This window comes from Balaenoptera ricei, chromosome 14 (genome assembly GCF_028023285.1).
Source record: "Balaenoptera ricei isolate mBalRic1 chromosome 14, mBalRic1.hap2, whole genome shotgun sequence".
Classification (NCBI taxonomy): domain Eukaryota; kingdom Metazoa; phylum Chordata; class Mammalia; order Artiodactyla; family Balaenopteridae; genus Balaenoptera; species Balaenoptera ricei.
In genome coordinates this window covers 40,027,451-40,041,107 of record NC_082652.1, presented here as the reverse complement: position 1 = coordinate 40,041,107, position 13,657 = coordinate 40,027,451, and the positions used below count along the sequence as shown (strand labels likewise).

Below are 13,657 nucleotides of genomic sequence, written 5' to 3'. Positions count from 1 at the left end.
AACCTACAAAAATGGAGAGAGGAAATAATAGACAAAAATAGTATCTTAAGAGATACTAGTCTTCAGGTTAACAGGATGACTGGACAGCACAATGAAGGAAACACACACACACACACACACACACCATATGAAATTCAGAATTAGGATAAAAAGATCTTACATTCCAGAATGGGAAAAAAATCTATTACCTATAAAGGAATGAACATTAGAATGATAGCTCTGGATGCTCACAGACAATGAGAAAATGCCTTCAAAGTTTTGAGGGAAAACTATTTTCAACCTAGAATTTTATATCCAGTCAATATACCATCTAAATGCAATAGTAAAATAAAAACATTTTCTCAGATATGCAAGACTCTTTGAAAATTTACTTCCTGTGCATTTTAAAGCAGTTACTTGTGGGTGAGCTATAAGGAAAAAAAAAAAAAAAGGAAAAACAGGCCCACATTTTTCCAACCATATATACTAGTATATCTTCAAGGTCTAAAATAGTGCCTGGCACAAGACAGGAGCTCCATAAATATTTGTTGACTAACATGAGTTGAAAGAAATAATGGAATTAATGTAGGGATCCAGTGAGAGAAATTCCAGAACTGATGTTGTAGGATAGCCTAGAAAGTAAATGGTCCAAATTAGTACAGGAAGTTTTTCAGCCCAAGAAGTATGTCTTCAAGAAAAAGAACAACAAAAAAGATTATAATCAAATAGAATAACAGGCATTAAATAATATTAATGACATGATGAGGAAAACATTTCTAATCTCACTAAGAAAAAAGGTAGTTAGAAATTCTAAAAAAAACAAAGCAAACTTATACAAGTACGTCTTTATCATAATACAGTTATAGGATGACTTGAGCAACTGATTTGGGACAGAGTAGAAAAGAATCTATTTGACCTGGACATTAGAAACACTCTCCTTGAGTGGCACAGGGGTCGTGACAATGGATCTATAGAGAAGGAAATGAATCCTGGCTCAGCAGTGAATAGTCAATAAGTAAACATTGTTCATTATTTTCCAACTTCTACAATTAACTTGTAAACAAAATACAAGGGATTGAAATCTGGTAACAGAAAAGAACGTAGCAACTATCAACTTTGTCAATATTTATAGGTTATTGGTTCAGCTGACACAAGGCAGAAGGCAGAAAGAGAGGAAGAGTGATGCAGGTAAGGGTGAAAGCATCAGTATCCTCCTGTGATACAGAGGTGAGTTCAGGGAGACTGTTCAGACATCTCTCTCTAAAATATCTTCATGTAAATATGTATACCTGCATAAATGTATGTATTAAGGTCCAAAAATAAAACAGCACTAAAATAACTTCAAAAATTGGTGAGGGAGGGAAAAATTATTCCTCTTCATAGCAAGAAGTAAACAACTATTGTCTCAAATTGATAAATCAAGTGTTAAAGTGAAAATACATCATTTAGAACTTTGGAGAACTAAAAACTGGGACAGGCATGGGTGGGAAAGAGTGGAACAGGAAACTACTGGTTGATGATAACTATACAACTTTATACTGTACATGTATTACTTGAATAAAAATTATAAAAGGAAAAACGTAAAATCAGCTAAATAGTACGTTAGACTCCTTTTCATCATAGCATTTTAATTTAGTAGAAATATATTCTAGTAAACTTTACATAAAATTTTTTTGAGAATTAAGGTACTAAGGACATATACCTTCTTATCTTTCTGCTATAACACTTAATGTTTTCAGACTTTCAAGCATTTCCAAAGCTAGTAGTAAAGTCTGTTTATGCCTTTAAAATTCCAAAGGAAATAAGAATAAAGTTCTCTCTAAACTATTCCAAAACCAAGACATTGTTAAACTGTTATAAGAAGAAACTCAATTTTAACTATTGGTTTAAAATACTCACATTTCACTTTTATATTTCTCTTTTAAGATCTATTCAAATTAATAGCTTTGGATTCATGCAGTAAACATTCAAATAGTTGACCTGATTGTGGTAAATAATGTATACACAGAACTACTAAGCTAGAGAGGCCAAAAAGAGCACTGACACTGAAAGGTCACTGAAAAACACTGAAGGAGTTAAATGGCATTAATCAATCCTAATTAAGTATTCAAATGTCACCCTACCACTTTGTCATTAAAAACCGAACACCTTATTGTTTCCAAGAAATCAACTCTGATATATTAAAATGTCATAAGGTATCATGGAAGACAACCTCTTGAAACCCTTAGTTTCCAAGTTTAAAAATGCCACAGTATAAACTTATAAAATGAAACAATATTCCCTAACTTGTTTATTACATCTAGTTTTCTCCAGTTAACTGCCACTCTTGATAATACCTGTGAAAAAGAGTCAACTCTCGATTGTTCACTGATCCTAGCTTAAATTTAAATGAATGTGAGAAAACAGGCTAGCTCCTATTCTATCAGCAGGATTCCACTGTTTTCTTCTTGCCTATCTTCAACTGCTGCTGTCAGAGAAAGAAAAAGCAGCCTCAATTTCACAGGAGAATGCAATTTCAGTAGCTATAAGCAGGTAAACAGGAAAGAAGAGTAATTCTACTTGTAAGGGCTGAAAGTATCATGCATTCTGAGTTATATTCCAGCTTGTTCATAGAGATGAAGAAAGAAAAGATTTCAGTTTGCAATTAAAACTTACCAGATAAACAAGTATGTTCAACTGTTTGCTATACCCTAAAAAGATTTCCTCAAACTTATTCATTTTCATTCAAAAGGGTTTTCCTAAACACCTACAGGGAGTACTGTAAGTGCTAACATACAACAGTGGCCAAGATAATGTCACTTCTTTAAAGGAGTTTACAGTGTACTAAAAAAAGAAAGACAATAAAAAGTAATTACAATAAAGTATGATTCACAACGTTAAAGTGGAAATACAGGGTACTATGAAACCACACAGCACAACTAAGTCGAGTCTAGGAAGTCCGGGAAGGTCTCCTGAAGAATACACTTAAATTCAAATCCATAAGTAAGAAGAGTTAGCAAGACAAAAGGAGACATTTGGTCAGTATTTCAAAAATAGAGAACCACAAATCCTCTGATTATGAGTACCAATTTTCCCTTTTAACAACAGTTGAAATATGAGTTTCCTAATATTGACAAAAATGCTTTTAAAAATATTAAAATCTATCAGACAACTATGGTTTAACTGCTTTGTTCAGATTTTTTTTTTTTTTTAAATGCCTTTTATCTAGTACAGTGACTGTTCCTTAGATTAAGTGAAATACTTTGGTTTCTTGAGGGAGCCTGTAAATGGTTCCTGTAAATAGTAATGTAATAACAGTACTAGTAAAACACAAACAAGCCACATTAAATTAGAACTTCTTATCTAATTTATCTTTACTGAATAATTCCTTTCATCTAAACATCTCCTGATGTTTTCATAATATTAGCATAAGAAATAAGAATCACTTCATCTTATGAAGGGTAAACAGCAAGTTGCAGAATTACCATTTAGAAATTTTAACAAAATATACGTTGCTTTTAAAAGGTCTCAGCAAAACATTAATTTTTATAGATATTTAAAGCTTACTCTAGGATTATCATTCTTACATAGGACAAAATTAAAGTAAAATTTTAAGAAGGCAGAACTTTACTAAATGTTACCTACTTTGACATTTAAAGGTAGGATTTAGTTAGTAGCAATTTAAAAGAAAAATAACCAAAAACAAACAAGCAAAACAACCTTCCAAGAAAACAAGACTAGATAATAGGCAATGTTGAAGACTTAATATTTCAGAGTACTTGTTTTGGTAACTTTATATCAAGAATAAATACTTTGAGATAATCAGTTAAGTTGTAATTCATTTACACATTTATAAAATTAAGACAACACACAGACAAGGCATCGTCAAACAGTAGAAACTGGCAAGTTTGAGGGGCAAATTTAACCTAATTATCCATTAACTATGTGATCTTGGGAAAGTTTCTTAACTCTTTGTCAGCGTAGTTTCCTCATTTGTAAAATTGATTTATCATCTACCTCACAGTGTTAAGGTGAAGATTAAGTGCTGGATGGCTGTGTATAACGTGAGCCCTCAAAACTAGCAGATCCTACATTAAAAAAATAATGATTAGATCTACATCGTTCTTGGTTTCATTAAATGAAGCTTCATAAAATGAGGGACAAATCTTAAAATAATCCCAGAAGGAAATCTCAGATTTAAAGAAAGGAAAGAAAAAGCATGTGAATAAAGAAATGAGCTACACTCCTTGTCCCACCCCCAAATTAATACCATGTAATGAATTATAGGCCCACCTACCTAAAAATGTAAAGGTGAACAGAATGAGAGGCAAGAGAACATTTAGGGTAAGAAACAGCACAGAAGTATGACATCCACCTGAAATTAGTGAAAATAGATGATAAAAAGAAAAGAATCTAGTTTTTAAAAACTGCAGAATAAAAATGATAATTTTAACAATTAAGTATATTAACTGAATAAAGGATGGTAATTTAGAAAATACTGCAATGGGAAGGGTAGGGGCACTCATCCACTAACATTTCTTCTCAGAATGAGCCTGGAGAAGAAAAATTCACTTAAGAAGAGAAGCACAAGATGCAAAGAATAAAAGAACAGCCAAAACTTTAAATCATAAAGTGAAGAAATGTTCTGAAGATATTAGAAAGGAGTGTCTTCAAGAGCTAAGATGAAGAACACTATATCTTGGGGATGAAATGGAGAGCCAACTGTATTAAGCCAATTTGTGCAAAACATAATGAAAACCTTACCTTGTGATTTTTTTTCAGTGCATTGAGTCCTAAACAACTTGCTAATGATCAACTAAACAGAAAGAATGCTGGAAATAAACACAATCAGTCTTTGAGTGTGGCAACCATGAAAACGTATCTCCTATTGTGGGAAGTAAAATCACTGGCTCCAGCTGTTGTGCTCTGAAATCCTCTACCCGCCAGACAGGTGAACACACCAGGCATCCCACAGTCAGAAGCCAGCCAATGAATGAGTAGAGCAGGGATACTATGGCTCCAGAACTCCCCATTGGCCTTGCCAAAGCTTTCTTAAAACTGCAGTGCAGTCTAAGACCTTCCTTTTTCTCTCTTTTTCAAAAGGGTTAGATGCGTGGACATCTCACAGCTCTCCCAGTCTCCTCCAGCTCCTTCTTCATTTACCTTACAGGTGTGTTTCCCCCCAGAATCTCTGGAATATCTAATGTCATCTTGATGTTTGCTTTCTTAGAGAACTCAGACTTAAAATTTTCTATACTTGGGAATCACTGAACAGAAAGCAAGTTCCTAATCTCTTGCCATTACTACCATTATTATATGGAAGGAAGAACCTCATCGCTTGTAGAAAGTAGTGGAGCAGTAGAGATGAGAGAAAAAAATATGGTAAAGTAAGAGAAGGAAGTGCTTCAATCACTGGAGAGTTAAAGGCTGAGAAACATATGCTCTCCGCCCTTCCTCCTCAATCCTGTACTACATATCCAGAGAAAACAGAAGGAAATGCCACACCACACTGAAGGAAGAGTAACTGATGATTTCCTCTTTGATCCTGGACTAGGGAAGACTGAGACGGACAGATGGCTTTCTAGTTTCCAGATGTCTCAGCTAGAGAGAGGGACTAGTCTGGCTGTGTGTAGAGTACAGACTAGAGCACTAGAGGTTGGAACCATATTCACCAAACAGGAGGGATATTGTAAGTCTTTTTAAGCTTCCATTATGTATTTTTACTTGCACTATCTCATTTAACGTTCAAAATAGCCCTGTGAAGAAGGTATTGTTAGTGTCATGTCATATGTTCTTGGCTCTTCTCCTACTCTGGTAATTCCTTTCTCAATCTTTTTTGCTGGCTGGCCCTTATTCTTCATTAAACCTTAATTAGTATGCCCAAGGATTCAGCCCTGAGCCCTCTTCTATGTTTTTCCTATACTTTTAAAGATGTCCTTAGGAGATCTTATCCAGTCCCAAGATTTTAAATGCTGTTTATATACAGCTGATGATTTTCAAATTTGTTTCTCTAGCTCTAACCTCTCCCATTAGTTCCAGACTCACATATGCAACTACCTACTTGACATCTACATTTGGATATAACAGATGTTGTCAGTACCTGCTCGTATCCCTTTGGCATTCCCCTGCTTAAACCCTCCAATGGCTTCCCAATGCAATTAAAATCCAAACTTTTTTCTGATGTCCCTATTGAATTTAGTTACTTCCTACCTTTCCAATATTATCTATCATTCATCCTCTTACTCATTAAGTTAGAATCACAGTGGATGTCCTACTCCTCAAATATTTCAAAATCTATTTCCACCAGAGGCTTTTTGCATTTGTCCTCTTCTTATTTTCAATTCTTCAAGTGACGGCTCTTTTTTGTATCACTCAGGTCTCAGTTCTAACGGCACCTCCTCAGAAAGGTCATCCCTGACATCCATCGATAGTCCTTCATTTCCCAATGCTCGTAGTCACTCAATTACATAATTCATTTTTATTTCTTCTTCAGCTCTTGTAATCTGAAATCATCTTATTTGCAGGCCCACTCCCAATCTCTGAAAATTAAGTATCAGCTCCATGACATACTAAGGATAGTATTCCTAGCCCCTAGAACAACACCTGGAACGTAGTAAGTGCTCAACTATTAATTGTTGAATTCAATTAAGGAGATAGTGTGAAGTTGGAATTCAAATTCACATCTATGATTCCAAAGCATATGGAGCCTTTTCCCACAATAGGCTGCCTATTCCAGTAAATGTGCATCCACTGAGATAGCCGTCATGGAAGAAAGAGTACTCAACTTTAGTTTGCATCATGCAGAATATCAGATTATTCCACCACTAAGACACAGTGGCGAATTCAAACCACCAGCCTTCCCGTAACATATACAAAAATGATAATAATGGAAAAATATTAACTATAAATAAAGCAAGAAACGTAGTTTGCTATAAATAGTTCAAGTTCCTAAATAGCACTTACAGTTCAGACAAGGGAAAACAGCAAAATCTGAAAGCCTTTTCTAGTGTAGAGTGTTAACCTCATAGGAGTGGGAAAGAAAAAAGTCTGTACATGAAGTGAAGTAATAGGCATTATCTTGGGAATATTCAGTAAAAAGAATCCCTAGAATGCCTGAAAGTGGGGAAATATGCAAGGAAGAAAAGAGAATGGCAGGAGTAAGAAAATAAGACAGGAATAGGGCTTCCCTGGTGGTGCAGTGGTTAAGAATCCGCCTGCCAATGCAGGGGATGTGGGTTCGAGCCCTGGTCCGGGAGGATCCCACATGCCACAGAGCAGCTAAGCCTGTGCGCCACAACTACTGAGGCTGCGCTCTAGAGCCCGCGAGCCACGACTGCTGAGCCCGCATGCTGCAACTACTGAAGCCTATGTGCCTAGAGCCCGTGCTCTGCCACAAGAGAAGCCACTGCAACGAGAAGCCCGTGCACCGCAACTAACAGTAGCCCCTGCTTGCCGCAACTAGAGAAAGCCTGCACGCAGCAACAAAGACCCAACACAGCCAAAAAAAAAACAAATAAAATAAATAAACTAAAAAAAAAGAAGACAGGAATAGAATTGTGAACCAGTTTCCACCTACTTAGAAGTAAAAATGGAATGAAAGCATCAGATGTATTAGAACACTGCTACTCTTGAGCTTGTCCTACAACAAATACCAGATAAAGAAACATCATTTAAAGGGTAAATTGATGTGATTGCTGTAATTATTGAAAAAACAAACCTGTAAGTTTGTTTTAATTTCATAAAGTATTTATCCAAAGTTGACATAGAGTTGGTAAAAAGATCATTTTAAGTCTCAGAATGGATTACAAATGAAAACAAATGTATACTCTATTAAGAGGGAAATCACCTCTTACACAAGAAGACCCAAGAACCAGACTCACCGATCTTCTAAAACTTTAATGGTTTCATGAAGGACTTTCTGCTGCTCTCTCAGCTGTTGATTTTTGGTAAAGAATTCTTCTAGTCTCTGTGCATCTCTAAAAGTCAAGAAATAAGTCATTTTTTTTTTAATGGAAAAATACTCTAACAAGACTATTCTGTCATTAAGAACTCCAAAGCATGATCTCACCACTTACATATTATGAATTTGTTGTATCAAAACAAACAACTTAGAAGGTGAGGTTTGAATATCTTGTTAATCAGAGTTCAAATTATACTAGAATTTGCTCTACAGTGTTTTTATTTTCTACAGAAGTATCTTCCTAAGCACCAGGTATTCATTATACAATGCTGGAACACAGATGAAGGAGTAAATTCTGATGCCACCACTGACTCAACATTGTCAAAATTGCTATTAAAATGTACGCTCGGGCTTCCCTGGTGGCGCAGTGGTTGAGAGTCTGCCTGCCAGTGCAGGGGACACGGGTTTGAGCCCTGGTCTGGGAGGATCCCACATGCCGCGGAGCGGCTGGGCCCATGGGCCACAACTACTGAGCCTGCGCATCTGGAGCCTGTGCTCTGCAACAGGGGAGGCCGCAGTGGTGAGAGGCCCGCGTACCGTGATGAAGAGTGGCCCCCGCTTGCCCCAACTGGAGAGGGCCCTCGCACGGAAACAGAGACCCAACACAGCCAAAAATAAAAAAATTTAAAAATAAATAAATAAATTAATTAAAAAAAAAAAGTACACTTACTGTTATTTTAATTATTTTATCTACATTCAATAATGTAAATAGGTAACTCCACTCATATCATTCCTATTCCAATTATGAGGGATTTATACTTTCTATTTTACTAATTTTTGTGTTGCTTAAACTTTTACCTGGTATTACTTTTAAGCCAGGGTTTACTGTGAAGTAGAAGTACACAAACCCTACATCCTGAAGCCTAGGTTTGAATCTCAGCTGTCACGTACCAGCTGTGTGAGCTGGTGCAAGTAATCTAAACTCTCTGTGCCTCAAAAAATGTGGATACATTAGTAGTATCTACTTCATGAGACATTTGCAAGGACTAAGTACTAATGAATATACAGCATACAGAACAGTACTGGCACACAGTAAGTTCTATTTAAGTAATTACCATTTTGATTTTAGTCAGGAAAAAAGAAAGACACCTAAAATTTTCTTCTAGTAAACTACCTGGTTACTTTCCAAGGTTGTGCCATATTTTACCTCTTCATCATTATATTTCAAACAATCACCTATATAAAGTATGCATATAATTTAATTCTATGAAAACCCATTAGAAATTGAATCAGGATTCTCTGTGTAATCTGGAATCTGAAAATATAGAATACCGTGGTTCAAATATCTTTCCCCAGCCCTCTCAAGGGTCTGAAATATCAAATCAAATAAAGGTGACAAATCAGTCTGCCACAAAAAGATGTCCAAATGACTGTGTCAAAATTGCTAAAACGTAGAATGTAATATCACTGGCAACAAAAGAGACGAGCAAAACAACTAAGTCAAAATGTCAGATACCAATACGAGGGTACTTCTTATATACTGATTGAATATTTGATATTGAATGAAAAGCCAATACATCTAAGAGTGGCCTCCTACTATACAACAAATATTGTTCTGGTAGCATGTGTATATATATATGAAATTTTGGAAGTAATAGATAGCTGAAGCTAATAATAAAAAAATTTTCTAATACTTCTAGAAAATGTATTTAATTCAGAAGCAGCACTAGGTTTTCACTCATCCTATTTTGGGAGTATTCAACAAAAATTCAACAGTCAACATTTCTATTGATACATGTGTAATTCTGCAAATGAACCTGTGTAAAAGTGGAGCATTAGTCATGTGCAGAGACAACTATCATCAAAACACAGGTCTGAAGCAATTAAGTGATAGACAAATATAGTACAGTTATTGATTTCTTTTCTAATTGCTTCTTCCAGGTGGGAATCCCTAGGACTGAGATATCTCACAAATAAAGCTATTCTAACAATATGGAGACCAGACCTCCTGTTACTGTACCCTGACTGTCTATCATAAAATATACTTGGAAAGGAGAGTTATGGTCATACAGGCAAATCTGAGTTCCTGGTCCCACAATGCAATGACCTATCCTCTACAAAATAAAGCATCCCTTTAATTCTCTGATTACTCAGGAGATTTAGTTACTTAGCCATGCTTCCAAAATGCGTAACCCCAGGCTACCTAAGGTAGGCAGGTACAGAGTAATTACAATATATATTAAAAGGTTGCTAAGAGGATCAAATGACTGAGAACTATACAGTGAAGTAAACCATTATTATCACCTACTGAACAACCAACCAGCTGTATTTCCATTCTTTAAGATTCAGAAATGTTTTACGTGATCTTTGAGAAAGTAATATTCAACAGTCATTTACGAATTAAAGAAGGTTTTTCATGCAGTTGTTTGGTTAGAGGTATGGAGAAATACATTTTGTATAAAAAGTCTCAGTTAAAAAAAAGTACGTTTGTTATAAGCAAATCTAGATCTTTTAAAAAATTTTTTATTTATTTTTATTATTTTTGGCTGCATTGGGTCTTAGTTGTGGCATGTGGGCTCTCTAGTTGTGGTGTGTGGGCTCAGTAGCTGTGGTGCACGAACTTAGTTGCCCCACGGCATGTGGGATCTTAGTTCCCCGACCAGGGAATGAACCCGCGTCCCCTGCATTGGAAGGTGGATTCTTAACCACTGGATCACCAGGAAGGCCCTAGATCATTTCTAACTATGTCTAATCATTCAATCTGCAGGGAAATGATTCTGATTCTAGCTAAGAGGAAATATTATTTTATAGCTATAAATCTATCATTTAAAATAGTAACATTTTAGAAAATAAAATTACTAGGTCTACAAGAAGGATCCATTTTTAATAAAACTAAACTCCTTCAAAAACATTTAGTGAATGTAGTTTAAAATGTAAAATCAAATAGCAAACACAATGTTTCTAAAAACTGACCAACATTTTGATTCTAAAGGATGTCATTCTAATCAATGGTTGTTAATCTAGGATTTACAAGGTCATCTACTTCCTACACTGAACCAAGGTACAATATAAAGAGCTCACTGTCTAACTACTGATCAACTCCAAAATATTATACTTTGGGTATTATAATGGTAAGAGGGAACAAGAATTCCTATACAGTATTATTATATATAAAAGAGGAGATTTGTAGAATAACTCCAACAAACAGTAATTAGCTATTTAGTGTGGTATGTGTTAAATGAGCATACCAAGTCACTGATAGTACATACTCATCTGCTGATTAACAATGCTTGTAGCAACCATCACTAGCTGGGCTATAAACAAAGGTGAAGATGAAAACAATAGAATGAATAAGTGTATTTCATAATTTTTAATCTCAAACCACTCAAAAAAAATTTCACCACTGAGGAAAAGCCTCCTTATCAACAATATATTTACTTATTCACTTAATTCTAGAATACATATAAAGTAGTGTCAGAATTAGTGTAAGCCAATCATGTTAATTCAATTCTCTTTGCCAGTTATTATTTAGGAATGAACATCATCAATGAGTTAGAGGAAGTCTGCTGGGGGCTGCTTCTGACAAACTTTTATAATTAGTAAAAATAAAAGGACACAAAGATGCTGTGCAAGTGATAACTAGAATGGTGACAGCCAGCTTGCCATACTGCAGTGAGTCAAGACTAACAGGGCAAGTCTGAACACTAAAGATGGCAGAGAAGAAAGACAGAAATAAGTGATAACCAGTCCTAGGATCTCCCTACTTTGGGCCTTCTATATGAAAGGATACATCTTCTTTACCATAAAAGTCACTTCTGGTGTTTTTTTGGTCTCACAGTAAGAAAATATGATCAACTAATAAGATATACATCCTAAACTTAAATGTTTAAATGACACCTTTAAGGTAGGAACAGGTACCTTTTCAACATGCAAAGCATTTGAAAGTGTCAGTAATTAAGAATCATAAAATTATTCTTCAAAAACACTGTTTTAAAAATTTATGATTTCTCATTTCTGTATCTAGGTCATCTTCCAAACATGACTTTACAGGTGTAATGGAAAACGTCACAATTTCTGTTTTCAGATTATAATAGAAAAAATAGTGAGGTGTGTTTTGATGAGTGGTTGGTAACTCCAGCTTCTGGTTACAGTCTTGGAAGCTTTAGGAATATGAAGGAACTGAGACCTATTGGTATATACTGTAAAGCAAATGCAATTATTATTAGTCACAATGATATTAATTTTTGTTATGAGTAATAATACTCTATTATGCCGTCTGTTTCAGATTCCTGAATGCAGAAGGTCTAAAGAACCACGAGTAAAATCTGCTCCTGACTTAGAAAATCAGATCTGATTCTGGGCTTAATAACCAAAACAATTCAGGGGAACTGCTGGTAATTTCAAATGTTAAAAGGGGTCTCAGAATATCCATTTAGTTCCCATTTCTTATATGAGTTAGAAATCCCAGACTTATCCTGCTCCCCATCTTGTAGCATCTTAAATTCCAGGTATTAATCATAGTTGAGAAAAAAATGCCACTAACAGATCAAAATGATTTATAGATCAGTTTCCATCTTAATAAATATTTTAAGGAAAAAGATTATACACATATTAAAATTATGTTAAAATATAAATATATGCAAATATTAACTAAGGTTATATTCAAAATTATTCTTTTTCCTTTAGAATTTTGAATAACTCGCTGTCAACTACACAAGGTCCACACTAAGTAAAGCTAACTTCCTTATAAATAAAACATTGAATTCAAATAGGACATCAATATCAATTACTTTATAAATAAGACATCAGTGTTATATATGCTGATACTTACAAAATTCGTTCCTTTTTCAGTTTGGTTACTTTTACTTGTAAACCTGAAAAAGAAAAAAATCCTCAGTATTTTATTTATACATTTTATCATTTCGAAAGCAGTTAATCTAAGTTTCTTTATGAATCTAATGCTACACTATTAAGTTACTTGAGCCTGGCCTCTGAACAATGAGCCAGGTTCCATTAGTTTGAAGAGTGTATTTCCCTCACTTGCACCCTTAGGTCACAAAAGAGTATTTGCAACATTATTGCTCTTAGTCTATTGTATGACAGCCAAATAGAATGAAATTTTCTCCACCTAAAGTGAGTTACTTCCTAATAGCATGGGCAAGCATATAACTAGAAGTTCACTATAAATGAAGGTTTATGTTCTGGCATAGCCTATGTATTTTGCTAACAGCAATAGTGCTTATGTAGGCTCAAATCTTCTGGGATTAAAATAGATTGTGTCAGGAAGTCCTGGACTAGGAACACAACTGCTTACAAAAAAGTACTTAACATAAGGCACTACTGTTTTTAGCTCAAGATATGTATTACATGTGTTATATGTATTTTTAATTTTAATTGCGTCTGATACAAAATAGAAGACCACTGCCTATGGGACTTGGGTAATTATTGTTAAGAAAGCAGGCTGATAAGCATTGAGACTGCAAGAGAGGATATGAACAAAATAAGAGTGACATTCCTCAGTCTCACAAACAATAATTAAAAGGAGAAAACCCACCATTAAACAAACATGAAAATACATCCAACACCACTAGCAATATAAATCCAAACCCAAAAAATTACTTAGCAAAATTATAAAAATTTTAATACCCAGTGTTGATAAAAGTGTTGTAAAACTACACTGCCATGCTTTGCAGGGAGGTATTATAAATTAGCGCAGTTCTTTTGGAAAGCAAGTTAGTGATATATAATGGGACTCTTTTTCATCAATATCCCACATCTTGGATTCTAACCTAAGAATAT

At 34.9% G+C, this 13,657-nt stretch overlaps 1 protein-coding gene across 6 annotated transcripts in view; it reads right to left on the bottom strand.

Moving 5' to 3' along the window:
- Positions 1-13,657, bottom strand: part of RBBP8 (RB binding protein 8, endonuclease) — a 98,477-nt gene that overhangs the window by 55,627 nt on the left and 29,193 nt on the right. For 5 of the 6 annotated variants that reach the window (XM_059894000.1, XM_059893997.1, XM_059893999.1 and 2 more), the window contains 2 exons: positions 12,690-12,732; positions 7,839-7,934 (listed from right to left, as the gene is read on the bottom strand). In XM_059894000.1, the coding sequence (XP_059749983.1) occupies positions 7,839-7,934; positions 12,690-12,732 (139 nt within the window). Of the gene's footprint in view, positions 1-7,534; positions 7,598-7,838; positions 7,935-12,689; positions 12,733-13,657 lie in introns of those variants that run through there. The other variant, XM_059894002.1, reaches the window with a different exon arrangement.